The sequence below is a fragment of the Leptosomus discolor genome, chromosome 9 (assembly GCF_034619465.1).
Source record: "Leptosomus discolor isolate bLepDis1 chromosome 9, bLepDis1.hap2, whole genome shotgun sequence".
In the NCBI taxonomy this organism is placed as follows: domain Eukaryota; kingdom Metazoa; phylum Chordata; class Aves; order Leptosomiformes; family Leptosomidae; genus Leptosomus; species Leptosomus discolor.
In genome coordinates this window covers 4,768,624-4,793,386 of record NC_141399.1, presented here as the reverse complement: position 1 = coordinate 4,793,386, position 24,763 = coordinate 4,768,624, and the positions used below count along the sequence as shown (strand labels likewise).

The window sequence follows — 24,763 nt, the reverse complement described above, 5'->3', positions numbered from 1 at the left end:
ACACCGAGTTCAAAAAGAACAAATAAAAAGGCTGGTGTCTGACAGCTACAGACAAGCATCCGTCCCCCTGCACAGCTGTAAAACTGCAAAGGCATTCTTAGTCTGAAAACTTCAGGTTAATTCCTCCTGAGTGAGCAAAATACGCTACAAAATAATGACAATAACTGATTTCATAAAACAACCGTGGCTTCGAGTTTCACGTTTAGTCCTTTTTCCCCAAAAGTTTTGACAGAACTACTGAGAGAGGACATGCTTTTTATCTCTACAAAGGATTACAGGAAAAAAAGCCATAGATTAAACAGCCTGCTCTTCCCTTCTGACAGTAACAGCACAAATGGATACTCTGCTGGGATGAGGAAATGCCTGCAAAAGGCTAACAATTCCCTCCACCCCTTCACCTCTCCAACTGCCCCACCTCAGCGCTCTCACGCAGTGGTCCCACGGAGCACGCTGCAGGAAAGGGGAAGGGGTGCAGGCTTCACGCAGACCTGCACAACCTGCTTTCTCTCTGCACCATCGATGCCCCAAAGATCCTCTTAGGCCAACCACAATATTTTTAATAATAAATCCTTAAAAAACTATAAAATTATTTTACTTTTTTTTTTTTAATCTCTTAGCTACATCAGGTATTTGATTTCAACAGCATGAAAAAGTCTCTTTTTGGTTACTCAGATTTCTTAGGAGGCTAAATGTTTTTTCCCAACTTTCACTCTGGTCATCCAGTCTCTTCCAGGAGAAAAAAAAAAAAAAAAACAACAAACAAATCAAAACAAAAAAAAACCCAGACAGTCTACAGAGTTTGACATTTCAACGAGAAACAAACTCAAAACTGTCACGCTTTCGACAAGTTTATACATAAAAGCAGAAAACTCCACTCCCGAAAGTTCCAGTCTTCTATTAAAAGAAGGGACCACTTGAAGAACAGCTTTTTTTTATTATTATTTTCTCCCCCTGTGCAAGGGCCTAATAGCCCTACCATCAGCTATCAGTCCATCTTGTTTAAGGCAGTTATCTAGTTTCAAGGAGAACTGAGTTTCAGGCGTGCATTTCACAGCAGCTTTAAGAAAAGATGGCAACACTCCCTGGACAAAAAAAAAAACACAACAACCAAACAAGGCCAACTGCATAAAAATCTGAGCATGGAAATGCTTTCAACGGGAGACTGTGGGTCTCTGAGCTAACGATTTCTCTAGCTGAAAGATAAGCAATAACTCAGGAAACAAAAATGAGACATCAGGAATGAGATATCATGTATTAGAAACTTGCAGTAAACAGGTCCTGCTGTTTCCAAAATCTTTTGAGTAGTGTTTTAGAGATCAGACAGCAAATACTTTAATTTTTCAAGTATGATTAATGGAATTGCATGATTACTTTAAGACATGCTCATTCAGTATGCACATTTGCGGTAATGGGATCTTATTATTATGGTAATAGTGTTCTTACATAAACATGCATAATAGGCTTTAAAGGTGCTACACATGATAATTATTAGTTATCAAGATGTCAGTTGCTTAAGGAAAATGTTTAATTACAGGTTAAACGGATCAGATGCATGTTTTGTTTAATGTACAGCTTTGAGGAACAGATAACAAAAGAGGCATCTCAGGTCTTGTCCACGTAGTCCGGAATTAAAATTTCAAGACAGAACTACTGTAATGCTTGTCTAGGCACAGGAGAGTTTCTCCATGTGCTAGAAGAAAAAAAAAAAAAAAAATCTTGTTCCACAGATCTCAGACTATAAAAAGAGTAAAAATGGGGTGGAAAGACCAACGAATCAAAGGAGATTTAGCAAATAAAGGGAGATGGATAAGAAAAGAGGAAAAAAAAAAAAAAAGAGGATTAGGGCAACAGGAAGAGGAAATCATTACAGCAAAGCCCACCTGTGGCAGCGTGAAGAGACATGATGGTGATGGGGACTGACTGCAGTGCTGACACAAGCAGCAGCCAGGGTGGGAGAAGAGCAGGACACAACTTCTCCAGGTACAGACTAATGCTCCTACAGGCTCCGGTCCTACCTTCTGTTCCAAGCAGTGAAGAGGACACTAAGATCCAATGAATCGAGATAGCTGTTATCTCCAGAACACAGAGCTATGAGAAGAAGGTCTCACAGAAGACATACATGAGGGATTTGATCGTTTCCAAGCAAGACTTAACAAACTGGAAGGAAAGACAAAAGTCAACCTAGCCACAGAAAGTGAAAAATAAATGCAGGACTTGAGGGATACATCCAGCCATAAAATCCTCTACTTTTTCCCAAATGTTAAAATAAAAAAAAGCAATTATGCTTCTGTATACTGTGTCCATCAGTCAGAAGTAGCACTACAAAAAGGAAAAGTTTAAAGAAAAAGTGTTAATGGGCCAGGCCTTTCCATCTGCCTGGTACTTGCTTTACACGCAATTCTCTTGCTTTAGCAGTTATGTTAAAAAACCAAACAACTCGAAGAGAACTTGAAAAATATGAAAATCAGCATTCTGCTCCTCATTCTGTATGATGGGTGGCACTGCATACTCAATCATGGCATGGGAGTTACGTATCCAAAACACTGTGCGGAGTATTTGCAAACATGGGGAGTAAACAGGCAAATTGGCAGCGCAGCCTTTCAAAGCAGGAGTCAGTAACATTTCACTAGGGAATGAAAAGTGACTTTCCACGTACAGGCACAAGCTCTAGCTTGTTTTTGGTTTTGTAAGCAATAGAAGGATTATTTCTACTGCCTCATAAGCGCGGCTTTGCATTTCACAGATTTATACTAACCTCCACTTTTCTGAAGTACGCAGTGTAAACTAGGTGTAAGGCATGGCAAAACGCAACAGAATTTTCTGATCATCTACCCTGGCTCAATCACAATCAAGTCAGTGCACAAGCGCTGTCATGGCAGATGGAGCTATTCTTGCCCAAGCACAACACAAAGGCAACAAAGCATGGGAACCTGTACACCAAAAACATTGACAACAGCTTTGGTTACCAGCTTTGTGTTTGAATGTGACCTAACTGGTCTTGGAACCGAGCTGGAACCTAACTAACCTTGGAACCAATTAAAGTCTTGTTGTACCATGTTGTTCGAGTGTGGTGAGGGCCTATTCACTGTGTTACAATGGGAATCAGTCCCCCATCCTAGCAGTGCTCTAACTGGGCTCTACAGGGCTAAGAAGCCCTGTTTTAAATGTAAAACACTCCATGTTAATTATCTTTAAGCCTTGCAGGCAAGATAAACAAGTCTCAAAAAGCCAGTAGATACTTCAAGTGCAGACATGCCTTTGCAGTGTTGCAGGTTCCACCAAATATGAAAACGGGCCTGTCTCAGTGCCAAGCAGCCATCCCCTGGTAGGCCTACAATTCCTTGAGATGCATTCAAATACCAACTAGCAACAGGCTGTGCCAGTCAGCAGGGCTGACAAACATAAAAAAGGGCAGCTATTTAACTCACCTCCACTCAGCAGGAACTCTGGACACACAGGATCCATCTAATAGTAAAGCTCCTGTATTAAGCAAAAGGCTTTCTGTCTGCTGGATCACAAGGTATTCCCAACTGCCTTAATTTTATACCTTACTGTACGAGAAGATACCAAGTTTAAGGCGAAAGCGTCGGTCTATATTGAAACTACCTTCCTCAACAAGGCCTGGCAAAACTCATGAGAGAAAGTTTCATAGATACCCTCATTCTTAGATAAAACAGGCAAGGTAATAAGCAACACAACCAGCCACTTTATATGTGTTCCAAATTACATACCTGGTAGCGTTGCTTACAATTTCCCACAATTATTCTTTTAGACAGAGGCATCATAACTATTAAGACAAATCTAGAGTTAATATTATCTCAGACATCACCAGATATTATCCCAAAGCAGAGCCTCTGCAGTTCAGATATAGAGGATGTGTAAATTTAGTATCTGCAAGACACTGAAGTGTCAGTTATAACTATAAGGGATAATGCAATTTTCTGCCTTGTCCTAAGACTGGTTCAGTACAGGCTGCAATAGGACGTAGCTGATGTTTCTGCATGGGCTGTCACTGGTGAACAAAAGGGCACCTGGAAAAGGGCGAGGCCCTCCAGACCCTTCAGGTCATCTTATTCTCCCCTGCCCAGAGTGGTTCTTGTTGGATTCCATCCATCACTGTCTTCCAGCCCAAGCCTTATCTGTCCAGACACAAGGGGTAGGAAAAATCATTGTTCAACGTTCAGTCCCTTGGTAACACCAACATTAACTTCCCACAGGAACTCTGTCATGATCTTGATGAAAATTAATATCCCTATGGCAGTAAGTCTACTGCTTAAGCTCTCTTGGAGCAGAAGGCTCAACAAGTTACAGCCAAACACGGTATCAAGAGGTAAGAAAGTAAACTTATACAAGAATGACACAGCTGACAAAGCATCCAACTATTCTTATACATACTCCAGAAGAAAATAAATGGTTCTTCAGTCTAAAATTCAGATGTCAGCTTCTATCTAGTCCTGCACGGCTGCCTGCGCAACCAAACTGGTGATCTTTGGGGAAAGTCTCTTGAAGCTGGTAACTGAGCTCACCCGGCCAGGCAACAACGTAAGCCACAGGAACAGCATCTTCCAACACTCATGGGTGGAGCATAAAGTGTGGGAGAGACACATAACATAACTTAAACTCCAGGGCTTTAGACCAACAGTAGCATGCTTCCTTCAGAAAGGGGACTAAACGTCAAACATGCCTCCACACTTGACACGCAATTTCAAACAGCTAGAAAAAAATAATGATTTCATTCTTATGATACAGAATTGAAAGACAATTTTAATAAAGTCCTCAGGACATGAAAGAGTCTAGGTTTGATCAACCCCAGCTGGCAAAACAGAAGCAATAACAATGATGGCACTGAATGCAAAAGCAGACTTCATCAATGTAGAAGCATCTAAAGTCAACACGCACAAAAAAGCGTAAGCGGTCGAACAATGATATTGGATAACAAAAAAATCCTCCAGTTCGGGAAAAGAATCTTTACAATTGGACGTTTGGCTGCAACAACAAGAAACTCATCACACTAAACACACCATGCATTTGTCAAAACTACTCTTTAAAAGTCAGGGGTTACGAAAGAACACGAGCCTCAGAATCTGCCTGGAGAGAAGAGACTAAGACTCAATTACATCTTTTAGCATGTGTTTTATACGAGATGCCGTATTTCACCATTTTTTATTTCACTTTCAAGGTTATTCCTAATGAGTGCTTCAAGTTATACACTAGTCAATGACCTCTAACCACAGTGAAATAGTTTTGAAAAAGCCAGCTCAGAATTGGTGAACAAGAATACTCCAAATTAAGTTCTGAAAGAAATTCACAGCGAAAGCCCGCAGTCTTGGTAAATGCTACCAGACAGTGACAACCACTTTGCCTATCTGTACACGCCGTTGTAGTACAGACTACGACAACGAACCGAACTTCACCCTGCTTTTATTGCCAAGTACCTTACACATGCCTTTACCCCAATTCCCCACAAGCTTAGGGAAACTATGCACAGATCTTATTTCATCTAGCTCTGGGAACACAACTATTCTCTGTAGTGAAACATGGCTAAAATTTAACAAAGCTTAACAATACTACCATGAAGTTTAAGGCATGAAGTGGAAAAGAAAATACGCACAGCAGCTGAACCACAGGGCAACCTTTTCATGGAAACAAAAGGCCCTCATTCAGAAGAACACAGATGATATTATTTTATACTTGCGCCATGCACAGAAAATACCATGGTTCCCAACGAACAGGAAGGTCTAAAACCTATTTTACATCTTTTTTTTCAAAAAACAGTACCTCTCTCCAAAAAAAATTCCTTATTATATCAGTTAAAGACGAATAAACAACATTTACTAAATCACTTTCCAGCCTTTACAAGCTGGTGAGCTCATCATAACCCTACCTGGCTTATGAGATCTGAAAAAATCACAGAACAGGTAGTACATTTAACAGCCAGCGAGATAAACACAAACAGACCCATTCAACAGTTTTGTGTGCTTAGTTTATTACACATTTTTATAGTAAGAGGCAGAACCAATAAATAACTCCATTAAAATCTCATTAGCTCTCATCAGTGAGTACAGCAGATAACGTAAGAACAAAGCTGAATTTAATGTGTTAGTGAAGGAGAAACAGGATCGTTTTCTTCAGGACTCAGGTAAAAATTGACCTAAACTTTAACTAATCTTCTACATTATCTGCAGCAAAAGACAGATGAGCGTAAACACAACCAAAATAACGCAACACTTGTTCACATGATTTAGTACTAGATTAACCACTGTCTTCCCAGGAAAGAAACAAACCACCTCCACAACACAGCACTAAAGACTGCATCATTTCTACACTTCCCTTACAAAAAGCCAGCTGCTAAAATAAAATGTGCTCAGTCTATTCAAGGTATTTGATGCAACTGCAGGTAAGAATTCATTCTTTCCATTTCTCAAGAGGACGGATTCTGATTTTTAGACTAAATAACTTAGGTTTACACAGTTACACTGCCCATGTCTCTACTTACTGTTAATTACTTCCTTTCTAACAACTCTTGGAAACACCAGGCAACTTCAACCGCATGTAAGAGTTTAAATAAAGATCTTTAAATTCCTATGCATTTCATGAAAATAAGCAGTAGTATAAATAATGATCCTCATATGAAAAGGCCAGCAGAACACAGCTATCATGTATTGGCCTGGTAGGAGGCCACAGCACGCACACACCAACCAGCTGATCCGTGCTAAGACTGCATGTGCTGCCTCTGGCCTGGTGGAGGTGTCAAAGGGTCCAGTGAAGAGATCAGGGCACAAGGCTTGGCTTTGTAGGAAGTTCATAGAATCTTTTTTCTCCTCCCTCCCTTGTAGACATCAAACAAAGCAGAGACTGGAAAAGCGCTCACCGCACACCAAATCTTTACTTTAAATATAGGAAAACCACACTATAAAAAAAGGGAGCACTGGGTTCAAAAAGAAGTCTGGAAAATACATCTCCCTCCCTGTAAGCAAGACGCCACCACTTTAAATTGAAAAGATTAGAAGAGCAGAAATCCTGCAAAGAGACTGCTTTTAACAAGAGAAACCCATCACTTATCTTCAGGTGACAGAAAACAGTCCTGCACCACAAAACAATGGCTGATGTGGAAGAATCCAGTGGGTTTAAGGGGAACATAAAATGCTTTCATCCTGAAATTCTGGCTTTCAAAGAGCATCACATGAATTCTGAAGCTAAGAGAGTGATACACTTAGACTGCAATCCAACTTGCAGTCTTGTAAACATGAACTGCTATCTACATAGCTTCAAGTATTAGTTTGTTAACCATAAATCAAATATAAAACATAGCACCATTGTTTCAATTTAAGTGACTTCTTTCATGTTACTAAGTCTGAATATTTCAAGTGACTTTCCCTCCATATTTCTTCTGAAGTTCCACAGTGCTTCTTTCATAACGAATCTAAACACTGCATGAGCTGAACTTCACATTTATAAATATTGAAAAAAAAAATAATAATGAAGCTTTCCAATATAACATCTTACTTTCATTACTTGGTCTTTTTGAAAAGTTGAAACCAAACATGTCATGGACAGCTTACTTATGTAGATGATACTATGAAAATATTCATAAGAGAAAACAGACTTGGAATTAATATTGGACTATAAAAAGAAACTAACAGTATTTATATGTTTTAAGAATAATTTAACTGAGCTTAGAAGCAGCTCAGTGTTGCCAAAATAGCTTCAGTAAGTTGCAGCCAGTCCAAACATCTAACAATGGCACAGCTTCCAAAGTTATATCTGACAAATACAAATAAAGAAAGATGAATAGATAATCCACCACAAAACAGATGCAGAGAAAAGAACAGATTTTGTAATGCCATGGTAAGCTCTGGCTGCACTACAGCAACGGAACGCTGATGATCGTTCTCCATTTGCTCTGTCTCCCTCAGATTTCTTCAACTGCCATTACCTAAAACTTGGTCTTCACCATCACCGCTGGTCATCTAGGAGCCAGCACTCCTAACGCTGTAACCTGCACCACTTGTGTTGCAATACAGCAAGGAAAGGTAGTGACACAAAGCAGTGCAGAAGATGTGAATTTTAGCGTCAGGATAATGCTAGTCAAGTCACATATTGCAAAACTAACAAGAACAACAATGACGACAGACTGGCTTAAAGGCACAATTACAAACACGTTACTCCAACTTGATCCTACCCCTTTACAGTGGAATTTATCCTCTGAACAAAAGAAGTCCTAGGGAAGTCGATCAGAGTTTTAACTCTGACACTGCTCCATTCCTTCTGACTGACACCCTTAACACTTGAAGGGGAAACCATCGGTGACCTTCGAACTCACAGTCCGTTCTCAACTCACACAACATAAACATAAACATAAAAAGACACCAAATCTGAGCATCTTGCAAATTCCTGGCAGGAAGGGCCTAAACTTAAGAGCCTGCTCCCATCTTCTCCCCTCCTCACCCTGTTGTGTTTGTAGGGGACCTAGTATCAGATGCTCTACAGCATGATCATGCCTATTATGAATAATAATAATTAGTAATAATAATACCACCACACCCCACTGAATCAGCTGCAGATGTGGCTTCCTGACCGCAACAGGGAAACCTGCAGGCCATGCACGCAGCGTCACGTAGGTGGTCCACACTGCCCAGTTCTTGCAAGAACGAGTCCCCAGGGAATTGTGGGGAGCGGGCATTAGGCAACAGACTAAACTATCAGCTCATTCACCCTTTTTCCTCCCTCATCCTACCTCTGTTTTGTCTTGAGATTTATGGGGCAACCACTGCAAGGGGCAGAGGCAGGTGGAAGAGACCAAGGCAGCTACTGACAAGGCTGGAAACAAACCAGGAAGACATTATCAGCCTGCAGATCGGCTTCCCACTTTGATCACAGCGGCACACTCCACCTGCTTAGAAAGGCAACAACTCCACAAGCTCATCCTTCCCCTCGTCAAAACAGAAGAAGAGTCAGCTGAGATGTGCTGACTGAAGAGACACGACACAGATCACTGACCCTTCTGTAGGCAGATAGGAACTGCCTCCCAACAACTTTGGAAAATCAAAGCTGTAGCTTGAGGGGAAAAAAAAATGGCTTTCTTCTTTGCCTTCTCTACCCACAGCAAGGTACTTTCAGACACAGCCTGAAGGAATATGAGCTACAGAAAAGCGATGGAATAAATAGAAAAAAAACAGCAGAGGAAAGGAGAGGGAAAACATCAAAGGAAACTGCAGCTAGAAGCCGGGAGGAGAGATTAAATCCCTTGTTAAAAATCCATGTTTTACACGACTTGCTAAAACATACATAAAGGGGAATTTCTGGTATTATATCCACCTACCTGTCACCTTTGTTAGCCTTCAGGGCAAACAGAGTTTTGCTTTAAGCCTCTTAAGTCAGTATATTGCATTACCTGAGTATTGTTATTTACAAAGTGCTCCGTGTTCACCTACTGCTTTACAGACAATTGAAGTGACTGCTCAGGCCTTAAATAAGATGCAACATTTAATGAGAGGCATGGCAGCTCAAGATGACAGTAAACAAAAAACTGTATTAAAAACATGCATCAAAACGGTGAAAGAGGAGACATAATGTGCTTGCAAATTATTAGTTACTATTTTTAAATCAAAGAACCGTGATCTAAGGATTAAGAGCAGCTGACTTGGGATGAAAATAAATAAATCTGGGTTCTCTACCCAATTCAGGCACCAACAGTAGATGTACTCTTTGATAAATTGGTAAACTCTTACCTAAGTTTTAAGGAAAAAGATAGCATTTCCTCTTGCAAGACTAGAAAAGGCTGTTTAGTAGCATAATGAATTGCTCAGAATCTCAGACACTTTCTGCACCAAACCCATAGCTAGGGTTTGAACCATGAGGTATTTTTTTGAGCTGTGCTATCTCGATAGAAAGAAATAAGACAGTACAGAATTACCCACCACCTAGGGAGAATGAGCCAACTTACAATTACTCTTCACGAGGAAAATGTGAAAACTTAACTGCTGTCTGAATTTTTCCTGTTTCCCGTTCAACTAGATGGATTTTATTTGTAATTCTTTTCTGCTATACTACACAAAGGCTAAAAAGCAAAATCTCTGCCCCATCATACTTGCAGACAAGTCCAAATCAACCTTGCACTTTCCTACCAACGAACTACCGCGTTTATTCAGTCTCTTGCCATAACATAGGTCATTCAGACATGTACATTCATGGAACCCTTTTCCCCCCCTAATTCTCTCAATTTTTCAACACCTTTTTGATTAGACACTAGATTCAGTCTGTGTTTTAGCACAGTCTCACAAACGATGCATTCTAATGTCACGCTACTTCCTTCTCCTAAATGATACTACTCTGCTTCTTCAGGTGACGACTGCACTCGCCCTCTTACCTCCTCAGAGATAAACAGGTTCAAACTGTTCTCAACAAGCACGACCCAACCTATTTTTCTGGAGCTGCTGCTCTCAACTGTCTTATATTCTCCAGTCCGTAAGTATCCACACCTTTTATTGTGAAAGTGCCATCTTATACTTGATTGTATTAAAATGCATGTTGTTCAAATAAACAACTGGGTCAGTCTGTCCAATTCCCTTTCTACCTTTAAAGAAATAACATTTAATGCCACCAAAAATTTTTATCTAAAAAGATACATACTGTATTTTCTAACAGATTGTTAAAGATATTGGACAATACTCAGACAAAAACTCTGAAAACAATGGATGACCTTAACTTTATAAAGCAACAAAAGCCCATCTGTCTTCTCCCATTTTTTTTTTTTTTTTCCCATTTTCAAGTATTTCCTAGACATATTAGTAACTCCTACAGTTGGTGGTATGTAAACTGAAATATGCATAAAATGAACCTCAAAGAGACCATTTGAAGTGGCCACTCCTATTATTGGTAAAAGCTTGAAAACCAGCTGGGACATCTGAAAGTTAATACACCACTACAGGCCACCAAAGTAGTGAATGAAAAGCAAACCTAATGCAGCATGATTACTCAAAGCGGTAAGCAGACGTAGTGCTGCACGCTGAACTAGCTGCCAGCAGTAGTAATGCCAGCTTGTAAAGCCTGCTAAGAAGGAATTACAATAATTGGGGATTGTAAGTCATGAGCTACTATAGCATCACAGGACAGTAAGGGTGAAACCAACGTAATCAGACAAAACGCAGCTTTCCTACTGTGTTCAGGGAAAAGGTGGGAGCATAAGCAGCACCCAGATTTTTTGATTTAATCCTTGTACCTGTATGGCTTTTACTAAGCCCAAACAGCAAAAGAACGAACAGCCTTCAAATTAAAAATCTCCAAAATCCAACAAGTTGTTTGTTGGCAGGGAATTAAGTGGCTTCAGTGTATCCACAATGACAATATCACTAAAGAAGTACAGTGAAAAATACAATCCTCCAACTACAAGACAGAGTTAAATAAGGGATTTTGCGACGGTGGCAATGGGGTGGTTACACTATCTGATAAATAGCATAACTGGCTACATCAGAACATACGCTAAAAGCATATGCTAACAGCCAGGCTGCTTTCAAAGCAGCAACATGAAAGCTATTTGGCTTTCCTCTGCACCACCTACTTCAAATACTGGAGTTTCTCCTCAAATCTGAAGCTATCGCAGCCTTCCTTAAGATAAGGTTAACATGGGCAGCAACGAAGGAAAAGTAGAACCTAAACTACAGCCAAAGCAGAGTTGACCACAGAACTGTAATGCACATAAAATACAATACTATGAGGTGTATTCTTCCTGAGGTCTGAGCTGCATGAAATGCTTTAAACATGCTGCACATACTTTAATCCCACAGAGCCAAGAGACAGGATTTTCATCCAGAATATATTACTGCTTATGCCTTTGTTCTTCTGAATCACGGCTGCTGAATCCAAGAGGTTAACAGCTGAAAATTAGCATATTCCTCTAACATTTGAGAATGCTTTAAAGCCCTGATTAATTTTTCTTATCTGTTAATGCATTCCCTCCTCCCGTTACACATTGAAAATTTAATAAACGAACATGTTAGTAGTAACCATTTGAAAACCTTTTAGGATAGTTCTGTTCCTGAATCCTCCTGTCTGAACTTAACAGCAGGAGGAGGTGCATAGTCCACCAGAGTTTCTGCATTCCCCCCTCATTTAGCAGTACAGTCCTCAGTATCAGACATTACAGTCGACTCATTCCTAGGAACATGGCAATGCCACAAAGACTGAACAGGACTCTGAATATTAACTCTACAAGGACCAAAAAAAAGCAAAGACCAGAAGATTTTTAAGAGCCTGTTTTTCCTCTATTCAAGTATTTTGAGCTTTATAAAATCCTAAACCACTAAAGAAAACAAAAATGCCAAGAAGAAACAGCTGCAAAAAATGGCACAATCAAAATAGTTTCTACATACTTTGAAACACTTTTCAAAGTTTTCCACATCTTAGTAAATAATAACCAGGTCAAATTTCCTAAGTTTGCAGACAAATGAACAGTTTCACAAAGAATTTTAACATACAACTGGAATGTACATTAAAATTCTATTTACATTCATCTAAAGTACATAATATTTGGCCACAGAAGCTTAAAGATCTTGTATGTTACAAAATATTTTCCCAAATCTAGCAAAAGCTTAAGGGAATTCCTGCAGGAAAGCTGTAATACATGACCTGTTCTCAAATGCTTTTCACCCTACAAGCAAGCACAGCGTAGGATATGGGTGAGGTGGTATGTGTCACAAGATACAAGGAAAACAAATAAGATGCTCTATAGAGGAGAGAACATAAAATAACAACAGGCCTATACAGCTACAGGAATACCTGTATGAACTGAAGAGAAGCTTCTGAAGATTCAGTGTGGTACAGGGTGTCTAAACGGGCACGACAGCAGTCAAGCTATCAGCACTACTCTGATTGTCAAATGTATGCTTTGAAACAAACGTTAGCAGGCTGTCTTGCACATCCAAACCCGGACTTCTTTGCAAATACAAAGAGATGATCACTTGTAAAATAATTTTTAAAGTCAGATAAAGCCAAGAAAGGTCAGAATGAACAGAAAGGAATCTTCTCTCTACCAAACTTTAACCAATGCAATGAACCAAAACGATGATGCTGAAGGTAGAGTTCCTTACCCCCTTGTGCACTTTACGATTCAATGTGACACAGGCAGTAAAATTCCTTACTCTCAGGGATCTTACCTTTTTTTCTGAAAGACTTGGGCTCCTTAATGCCTTTGCAACATCAGGCTTTAACACTTCAGGCCCACATTACGCTATATTGATTAAAACAGTACTTCAGAAAACCTGGGGAAAAGGGGGGCTGAACAATCACAGTCAATCTCATCACCTCAATGACATGCTGTGAATGTAATTAATCCTACATTTATTTAGAGAACTTCACACCCTACACATAGAGCAGCAACTCCCTGCTGGCTTCAGACTCGGTAATTATGTTGTAACAAGGACTAGGTTTCGATTATAACAAAAAGATGAAAAGGAAAACAGCCCTATGAAGCTAGCCTATCTTTTAGGGCATGTCTCACCTGCAAATCAAGAGAAGCAAATATAACACACTTAGAGTATCTTTAGCTTTAATTTAGTTAGTTCAAATAAAGACAGCAGCTTCTAGAGACTGTATGAAGGCCACCAGGAATCCTGGGTTTTACTTTAGAGCAAGTAGTCCGTGTTTGAGCTGGCATGTTACAGCTACAGTCACCAAAATTAGCAAGATTACATTTGTGTCTGGTTAGGGAGCACATACACGTGGAGGTGTGACTCCACAGCACCCTTACATTAAAGCAGCCTTTACACCAGTGTAACAAATCAGGTTGCAGATACAGTTCCATAGGACCTGCTGAGGAATTTAACAGCTCATCTCTTATCACACAGATCTCCTTTACTGCAGGAGTTGAAGCTACTACAATACACAACACAAATAATGATTATACAATTTTTTGCAGTAGAACAGGTAATGAATAAAAGGTGAGATAGTAAGTTAAGGAGGAGAAAAATAGCGATAATGAAAACCATAATACAAGTTACATGGGATCAAACACATTCCGGCATTCCTCATTCCCATAAAACTTTGAGAAGTATACAACTATGTGTAAGTATAACCCCTGGAAAACTGCCAGGAACAGTAACAGCTTCACCTCCAATTCAGGAACACAGAAAACATGCATTTACTGATAACTAAATTAGTACATGTTTAAAACTAAACATGTACTTAAATGTCAGGTAAAAATATTTTAAATCAGCATGGGCTCCATTGCTCCCTCATGTAGGGATGTACAACAGGGGACAACAAAAAGCAACGTGAACGGAGACTGGCACAAAGGCGAGTTCAAAACACTGCAGAAGGACATCAGGCTACACAAAGGAACCTCAGCACAGCGAGAGTCAGTGGGTAAACTACTCTGACTTCTCTAAAGGACACAACTCCTGTGGGGTCACAGACAAGTAACTCCCCTATGGCAGAAGGGAAAAAGCTCTCCTGCAACAAACCCACCCCCAGATTCCCCCGGTCTCAGCAGCCCACGTTGCAGCTATCAGACAACCAGGGTTTCCCCAAAGCTCCTTCTCCTCTCCTGCATCTCCTTCTGCTCAAAGTAAGGTGTGAAAGATGGAGAAAAGCTCAGACTTGTAATACAAATTCAGTTATAACTTCACCTTGGAGAGGCTGCCATATGTATCAGAGTGATATGTAAAATCGCTGACCTCAAGAAAAAAAGTATGCAAACCAGACAAATTAAATTTAGTTTTATTATGAAAATGAAAGTAATAACAGAAGTGACAGCAGGGTGGATGATAAGCTCACTTAGCAGAGGGATCAAATGAAGTGATGACATGTCATTATGACCTCAGGGGTTAAAGATGCAATTTTCCATCTGGCTGCATCTGGCTTTTCAACATCAATGTTGACACCACCTGCTGAGATTTACTACAAGCTGCCTCCATAGGTCTTTGTCTAGCTTTTCTTACCCAGGTTAACATGTACTTTTCCCTCTTTTCTAGTAAGTTTTGCCGAGCAACATGCTCCCTTTCTTCAAAACCTAATGAACAGCTAAATTTAAGGGGTTTACGTGCCACTTTATACAACAGACCAAATTATTAATAGTAACTTCACAAGCAGCTCAGAGATACTGGAAATGTAGAAAGCAAGTAAAACTAGCTTTAAGATTGCAAACAGGAAGATGAAATTTTAGCTGCACTTGCTAATATCTTGCACTGCCTAAGACTTCTAGGAATCCCGTTTTCTCTTAGTAACAGGTACCTGAATAATTTTTCTGTTAAAAACAGAAATCATTTTTGTTTCAAAAAAAGATCCTTAGAATTAAAGAACTAGCTTGTACTCACCATACCCAATTGACTATTAGCCACCTGCATGCACGTCATTCAGCAGCTTAATCATTTCCAATTCCAGATACATTGTGCTTAAAATAAATCCTCTTTTGCCAGCCCAGTGACACATGGACTTATTCATCTAATTCAGCCACAGCCAAACTGCGATCTCAAACCAAATCTGCAATCAGCTCCTGACACACTGTTGGCTATAAGGTGGTTGTTTCCACACCGAATATTTAAAAGCTAGTACCTACCAGTGGCATTCCCCTCCTGGAGGCTGAAATCTGGAATAGGACTGCATGCTTACTACCACTGGATACATCCATTACACTTTTGCCTGTGCCAAACTTTTTTTCCTAAACCTGCGGCTCCAAGACTTTTCGCTGCCAGTACAGGGAGCTAAAAAGCTTGCTTCCAGCTGTTTTTAAAGCGCCCGGATTCTTCATGAAAAAGAACCTACAGTCTGTTTGAAATGTTTAAACAAAGAGCCCCCAACCTCCACTAGGACTTGGTTACATACCAGAGAAAGAGGGGAAGAAAAGAAAAACCCTCCACAGATTTTGAGAGCGTCCTGGGACTACAGCTATGAAAAGATAGGAGAAAACGCAGACAAAGAAAGTTAACGAAGCTTGCACGGAGCAAAGAATAGCTAAGAAACAAAACAGAGAAAGTTCCAGACTGATCAGACATGCAAATAACTTTCTAGAAAGAACACCACAAGACTATCTATGAACACCTTCCCCTCCCCAAACTCTTTCGCCACAAAGGCAATTACCAGAGGGATGTCACGACCCTCTTCCCCTGGAATGGAAGATGTACCACCCTCCTCTCCAGATGCCTTAACTCACCTTGGAGAGCTGGGAACCTTGTCCTTAAGACAAGTCACCACCCATTTCTGTATCTGTTATGGTATTTTCTGAATGATAAGTTAACATGGTTCCCTTCAACATAAAGGAAAAAAACCAAAGTGCTCCTGTTCACTTCGCACCTGCTTAACTTCAAGCACATGCTTCACTGCTGAACTGAAAAGGAATGACTTAAGCCTATGCTTAAACGCTTTCCTGATTCAGACCCTAAAAATAGGAGCTGTTTCTGCAGTTCCTCTTTCTCTTGTTCTCCTAATGACAGACGACTATTGTGCCATGTCATTATGACAATAAGATAGCTTAATTGCCCTCTTTCCAGAAGCTGTCAGTTCTGCTTAACTGGTACATAATGTATGCGTCTGGGAGTAAATGTGTTAATGTATCAGTCACTTATATCTTACATACATTTTCCTCCGCTGTATTTAAAGAAAGCCTTGGGTTTTATGACTTAACTTGCTAGACATTATATTCATTGATATGGGCAGCAGTGATATTACTGTCTTATGACTCATTTCTTTGTGAAAGATGCATGAAATAACTTTCTCCTCCTTCATTTACTGCGCTTTTTCAACTCGACTTCAACCTGAACATAAATTTCCCCATACTTGTATTTAAGGTGTGGCCAAAAAAGCCCTCCTCAAAAATGATAAAGTGAACTGGCTATTCCTGTAACTAACCAGGATTGACGAATCAAAATGTTTGGAAACACCTGTAACTGCTTTAGAATATTTTGTGCATTGTCACCTATAGGAACACAGTTGTTGAAAGCACACACAGAAGAATACGAGTCGACAATATCTACAACACATAATAAGCAGCTACAAACTGAAGCCCTTTAATTCTCCAAGAAGTACTGGTAAGGCCACACCTCAATACACAGCCTATGCAAGCTGGCTCAACTCTCTCATATTCCCCTTTCTGAGCATGACTATTACCAAGCTCCCTCTACATCCCCTCACTGCTTCTTGTGTCTTGTGCACTTAAGAAGTTATTTTTTTCTCCCACAGTCTCTTCTTAAATTGTGAACTGGAATGCAAAGACTACTTTTAACTGCTGTTTCATGAGTCTGTATGTTGCTATATTAACAAATATGACAACATTTGTTATGTTTATACTAGTAATGCCTTCCTTCACAGAGAAATATTACTTCCAACTCATACACGTATTTTTGTGGGCCTTCAGAGAAGGCTGTGAAGACATAAAAAGGGAGGGAGAAAAAACAAAAGCTGTATGAAAAATAGAATAATTCTGACAAGAACAATATAAAGCTGAGTAAGACCTGAACATGGAGCTTTCTTTGTTCATTTAATTCATTTCTCACTGTTTTCCTCCCAATACTTTTGTTTTCAAACCATTAAAGCATGTCGATACTTCCAACCAGTCTGGGTGAAAGTTCCCAAGACTCTGGAAATAAGTAAAGCCATAGTGAGTCCATTGAAAGAGCAGAGGTGAGACACACAACTGCTGAAGTGCAGGGACTTTGGAAGTGGTAGAGTCACCATTTCCTCTCAAGTGAAGTGGAAGCCAAAGCATATGGCCAGGGACAGCGAGCTGGCAAGAGTACACAGCACACAGATTTGTGACACTTACTCTGGTGTTAATAATCAATTGGTACAACTGCTACAGTCCATAAATCAGCTGTTTCACACACATGTAAATGGTTTGTATTTGCTCTGTCCAGAATTGGAAGCTGTCAATTCTACTGGAAGATATAAATTCAATCCTGAACTAGGAATTGTTTCCAATCTTTTTCCTAATGTTACCTAAGTCCTGTATAAACATTCTTCTTCCTAAGAAAGATCACAATAGAATGAAAATTCCCCAAGAGCTGTTTTTTCCCCTCAAAACCGTTAATATATTAATGAGAATGCGTGTTTTTATTTAAAACGCAATTCCTCCCTCTCATCTCCAGTGATGGCACTACACTAAGAAAAATGCACCGAATGCCTTTGTTTATGTAGTAAGAACAGCTGGATAGGCAACATTACTAAATGAAAGACCTATAAATGGAAGTGTGATCGGAGATAGCATTTCTTTTGATTTTACCGATACTGGCTCATAGATAAAGTACGCTACAAACATTTCCCACATCAATATCTACTTAAGACCTTACTTGGTTTTCTGAATCCAGATGCAATACTCCGTAATGAAGAGGTCATTAAGGATGTAGGCAGGGTCATTCTCCATAAATATCTTGTGAATGTCCAGCAGACACTTCAAAACTGCAGCTTTTCCTGGAAATAGATTTTTGTAATTCACTAGAAATAGTAACAGATAATCGTAACCACCTTCTCACCTTTGAGGCTCTAATAACGATGCTATCTACAACCATCTTATAACTTTTAAGTTGATTCACAGTCTCAGAACAACAGTAATATGACCATGTCCTTCAGTATCCACATCTATGTGGCTGTGGAGCCTCTGAATGCAGTAGGAATCTCTGCAAGACTAAAGCCTCAAGGCATAGTCATGCATGTAATTCCCTACAGCTGAAGAAGCCCCTTCCCCCAGCTTTTCCACTTCTGAGCTGTGCTGGCCCAAACTTTAGCACAGTCACACAGTGCATCACATTAACAAAAAAAAATATTAAAAAAAAATGAAAAGTAACTTGCAAATAACAAAAAGTTATGCTCCATCATTTAACTGAAGAGAAAACCTGTTTCTCTGTCTGCCTACACAAATACCTGTGTTGGAAAACAAGAAGGTAGGGAACAGACAGCCCACCGCAGGGTCAAGCACGCTGGAGCCACAGCAATTGTGTGATACCCTCGCCTAACAGCTAGCCATTGCCCCAAATTAAGCAGATTTTTTTCCTACTTCTGTTAGCTGCAGAATAATTTTGAAAACTGAGTCCCCAGAAATAAAACGTCACTTCAGGCTCAAGACAGTGCCATTTGACATACAGTTAATAAATGCCAGAAAAGATTAAAAACATCAATGTTTTGTCATCCCACAACCAGAAATCTTTTTGTAGTCCGTTTAATTTTCTTCATATACAACCACTGTTTAGAAAGAAGGGAATTGATTAATGTAACCTGCAATCAGCTGGAATCTCCTCCCTTAGTTTTCCGATGAAAGTTGCTAAAGGGTTAAGTACTGGAACACTAAAAAAAAAAAAAATTATTTTCACTGTTTAATGGGGGGAAAAAAATCCACTTTCAAATAAAAACAGCCACCACTGGAAATGGAATCTAATAACCCTTTCCCAAGAGGCTGGCTCCTCCTAGGCTATGAAACCTGAACATGGATGAAATTACATTTTACAGATAAAAAAAAAAAAAGGAAAATATCAGAACTCCCCCTGCTGTTCAAGCACAAAACTTACTTGTTTGTTTTTAACTAACTCCATGCTGAAAAAACATAGAGAATGAAAGTTAAAGGATGTGGAAGATAACAATAAGGAGAAAGAACGCGGAGAGTAAAAAGCCATGGCAAACAGAACTGAAAAATCCCACTGGTTTGGAACAGACCAATTAAAGAAAAGTCAGGAGAGAAAACATAAAATCCCAAATATAACTGATGAACTTTTAGACTGTATCACCAACAATGCTTGTCAAGCCAAGCTTGTCAAACTTGACTATTTTGACTAAAAAGAAGTGTGCTCTTTTAAAAAGGAATGATACATGGAATTAAAATTTTGCTAATTTTTTAAGGTTCTAGCTGTCAAGCTGCCAGCCCGATCCATTTACAACATTCACTACTGTTACTCACCTGCCAAGTAGCAATGTAAATTAGCGACTGTAACACTAATTCTCAATAAAAGTAGTCTTTCTTCAGAAATTGAAGTTTAAGATCATAGTAGCTTAATGGGCCTCTAATCGGAGAGGCTGAAAATCTAGCCTGACTTAATAAAGTAGGGAGCCCTACATACAGGCAAACAGGGAGCACGGCAAACTCTCAAATGTCTGCTTTCACAATATGCCCCTTATACAAACACCCTACAAACAAGAAGTCCTTACACAAAACTGCATTTAACTTCTTACCACAGGAATGAAAAATAAAAGCTGAAAAACAAACAGTATTTAAGCCTTAATGTAGGATATTCCATAACATACAGGTGATTCTTGGCCTATTTCTGCAAAATTCCACACCGTAGGTTCTATCTTTGGATACCTACTTCAGTCTTCAGCTGACAGCTGGTCTTAGCTTTCAGGCTGTGGTTAAGCACTCTGTAGCACTATCACTGATGCTGGCCAAGCACTCTTTGTTGCACTCCTTTGCCTCCCTCTCCCACAGCTCCGTGATGTGCCAGTGCAAGTTCTCGTGAAACCATACAGCGCACTGGATCAGAGAACTGATGAAGCCAAAAGACAAACAGCCTACAGACTTTTTCAGCAGTTATGTCAGCCCAACTCACTGAAAGGTTGTCTATTGAAACAAACCTAACGTGCTAGTTTTAAAAGACTCACTTCTTTGTAGCCCTACGATTGTCATTTTTTAAAATTCAGTGTATACTGGGACTTAAGAAAGCCATGGAACAGCAGATGAAGCCATGCCAAGGATAACTCATTTAGTTTTCTTCACACAGCTTAAAGAAGCAACCACTTTTAAGTTCAAGGGTGAATAAGAATCATCTACTCTTAAAAGTAGGCACAAGAAACTTTGATAATAATCTCAGGAAAATATAAATTATTTATTTTAAGTCAGTTTTTGCGTATCTTCTGTGTAAAGTTACAGCTCTGCATTATACTGCTCAATAAATACACTGCTTTTTATGTACAGATACTACTTCCTGATTATTCAAAACCACAACTAATTATATTTAAAAGTACAAGTCCAACTTCTGTAATAGAATCAAAACTATTGATCTTCTAAGCTATTAAAGGTGTAGAACTTAAAAGCATATGACTTACAACAGACTGTAATACCCTCTATTTTTTGGTGTGAAGATCTGCATTAGAGGTAAAGGAGAGTAACAACCAACTTCAAACTGGGATATACTGCAAGACAGGGTATCAATCTAAGTACTAACCCATTGTTCTGAGACAAAGGGTTTTTTTTCCTGCCATTAAAAATCATTACACTGCTGCTGGGCAGAGGATGAGTTGCAACTTCAAAGGAAAAGCAGCAGAGTGCCTAAGCAGACAAGGCAAAAATCATAAAAGTCAGAGCCATGTCTGCAGATCACTGGATTCTTCTGGAGTTCATTGCTATGACAGCTGGTAGATGACAGCCCACAACTTTAATTCTACAATCTCAGAAATCCAGTCCTCTTTCCAGAGATTAGTTCAAAAAAGGATACAATTTGATCCCAACTCTGCAATTTGATACTGATTTTACACCATCATGGAATTTTACTAGCTTTGACACTGAATATTTGGAAGCAAAGGAAATTAGTAGTCCCGTCACTCTGTTTTACATTGTTTTACTTCTCCTGCAGACTTCTGTAGGTTTTTCTACATTTTCAAGAAGGAGGAGCACTCATCTCAAACATCTGAACTTCAGTGTCTCATTAAAAAGTGAGAACGGCAGCATTCTTAAGAAGAAAAGAACTCTCACAGACTTTTAAATGAAAACAACCTGGTAATAACTTCCCCAGCTAGGTGACAGTACTATCTGTTTTTAACGGGTAATTGTATCATCCTTATCATCCTAAATCTATTAGTGTTAACTGCCGTACGTAAGAAGCAAAGCATAATTTATGGCATAGAAAAAAGCACAAATGGGTTTTCCCTATCATTAGCTCATAGACAATCACCTCCAAATCAGTATTACACAATGGTAACAGGGTGTCAGTGAACAGTGACAGAACCAGCCCACAGCACTGGTTACAGGTCCACTGAAAAGGGCTCCATGTATTAGCATTCAAAAAACACCTTATAAATTTTTGTTAGTCAATTGTGAAACGTGGCATATACATTTTGTTGGAAAAAGCATTGTAGCTGGATGTACCACTGCATTTCATTCCCTCTTTTAATCCTATCCAAAAAACAGATAAATACAGTAGATATCCTAAATCACTACACTGAATTTTGAACAGTTTTGCTGAAGTACTTTAAGTATTATAGATCACTGAAACAGCACATGAAAAAATCTGCTGAGGACCTCAACATTAATCAGCTTAATGCATTCATCTTCCAATTAACACTTTGGCAGGAAGTCTTAATTCAAATTAAAAAGTTTTTCAACCACACACAAGGATCCTCAACAGCTTAAAAATGCAGTTTCCTGTACCTTGGAAGAGATCCATCAACATAGCACTAATATTTTTAAAGTCAAGTCACATAACCTGAGGCATAGGCATTCAGTCCCATCAGAATTCTTTACTATTTTTAAATAAATTAGTTTACAGTGCTTATTATGATCTAAACATTGTATTATACTATGTCTCAGCTTCCACCACCAGCATCCTGAAAATAACCTCAAGCCAGGATGAGGTCAACTCTACATTTTAAACACCAGTCCTCTTGCACCTACATGAAAAGGAATAGTTTTGTGGTATTATTTAATTGAACTCATCATCCTATGTGACAGTCATTTTTACCTAAGCTCATCACACATATATTGCAATAGTACCAAACTGGTGAGGCACCATCTCCAGTAAACAAAGAGCGTAACAGAGTACTTAATGTTACCTGTAACTGCTCTGCTTTGCTCACTGCATAATTTGCTAAGTATTTTGTAAAAGCACTAATTCCTCAAAAGCACGGCTCAACTTCCACTGAAGTTTGAAAGAGAAAACATTTTCACTGAACAACTGTGCCTTGGCAGTACAAGCATTATCTACAAATCTATTTCTTCTAAGAATACACAGGCATACGCTTCCTCCCGACCCCCGCTTCCGATTACAGACAGGTAACACATCCCTTGTGTATCTGTCCCAATTCTTTGGTAGTTGGCTACTTAAAAATCTCAGTGCCTTTCACACTATGCACAGGCCATACCAGTACATACTAACCCCAGGACTTTCACAAGTTAACGTGAACCACCATGACTTCTATCTCTACACTGCTAACTTGCTAATGCCCCTCCCGGCAGATTTATGCCCACATGAAGGAAGTAAGATATTGGTGCTGCTTCCCAGGAGATTATCCCAGCTCACACTCAAGATAGCGACCTCTTCCCCACGGTTAACAGCTCCAGTTGCAACAGGCACACGTTCTCTTCTCTGGAGGCTTGCACGTGCCTTTTCAGCGTTGCAGACTGTTTAGTGGGCACGCTGGTGCTGGGCTGGCAGTTGGACTTGATGATCTTGGAGGTCTTTTCCACCCTAATCGTTCTGTGCCTCTGTGACTCTAAGATCCACAGCCAGCTCTGTGGAGGCAGCCGGTCGCCCCATCCTGCACAGTCTCCCAGGCAACCAGCACAGCACAGACATGCACAGAACGAAGCCAAACCTCCTGCATTTCTTCACTTCTTCCACTGCTTCTCAAGCCATTCTGACCATCAACTAAATAAAGTTGAATTTCTTGTAAAGCTTACAGCTATAAATTTTCTGCAAATCACTCAGGTCACAAAAGCGAGGCCAGTCTATCTCCTGTCCCAGCAGAGCGTGAGCTCGCACCCCTAAACTGCTCCTCCAGAGAAGACGGGGACTTGGCTGTCGGAGCAAGACCATCAGGGGCCACACAGGGAGATCATGATGACAAGAACTACTGGGGCCACTGTGTTTTGGAAGCAGAAGGTAAGTAACTTTTAGCAACCCAAGATATGAACATGGCTGTGTACCACTGCACAACGGAAGGTTTGAAAATTTGTGCTGTTACACAAAAGCTGTCTGGGATAAACAGGGAATATATAAAAAGAAAGTTGCTGCTGAATAAGAATAATTTGCAGTTGTTAAGAGGACAGCTCCACTCCTGAATGTGAAACAAAACAAAGCTACAAATACGTAGTGTGTAGTTGCTTTTTTATTCTCCAGTTTTAACGAAAATATTTTTAAATTTTTATTTATTTATTTTCCAACAGAATATTTTTCATGGTATTCACCGCTTGTTTTTTTTTATGAACAGCTGTACTCACCTGTTACTTAGAACTCTCTTACTTTCTTAATAACAAGCAGAGAACTAAGATAACATATGCAAATCAGAGATTTTGGCCTCTGCTCCTAAGAGAGAAAAATTACATAGAAAATACTAAAAGAACAATGATGCAAAACAAGTTTTGATGCTGATACAAACTTGGGATTCCTGTTCTTCCCAGACTACCACTGGACTTACCACAGAGTCATCTCAACCACTTTGCCTTAATCCTACAAAGAACTGTAACACCAAATATGAACCACAAAACTACCCCTTGCCCTCAAATCCGTGAAGAATTCTGTATGGCAATGCTGAACTGGCACACACAACAGAACAGTTTAGGAGTGAGATGGCTAGATGTCAAACGCAGTTATTTGAACAGGAAAAAAGAAAATAATTAATGGGCTGGCTCAGTCAAAAACACAAAACCAAAAAAACCGCACGTGATTTAATTCTAGAAAAAGAAACTGGCAAGGAGAGCAGGAATTCAACATTAGGGTATGCTTCCTTTCTGTCAAAATCCTAACATCACTGACAGGGTTAAATTAAAACAAGAGTTCTTCCAAACAATCAATCACGCAGGGAGGCTGCCCAGATTTGCAACTGCAGATTCATGATGAACAGAACAGTTGGAACA

The 24,763-nt window shown here is 39.6% G+C and overlaps 1 protein-coding gene across 3 annotated transcripts in view; it reads right to left on the bottom strand.

The window, feature by feature from the left end:
• Positions 1 to 24,763, bottom strand: part of SHQ1 (SHQ1, H/ACA ribonucleoprotein assembly factor) — a 50,976-nt gene that overhangs the window by 3,594 nt on the left and 22,619 nt on the right. For all 3 annotated transcript variants that reach the window (XM_086470180.1, XM_086470179.1, XM_009953583.2), the window contains one exon: positions 18,279 to 18,399. In XM_086470180.1, coding sequence (XP_086326306.1) covers positions 18,279 to 18,399 — 121 coding nt within the window. The remainder of the gene's footprint in view (positions 1 to 18,278; positions 18,400 to 24,763) is intronic.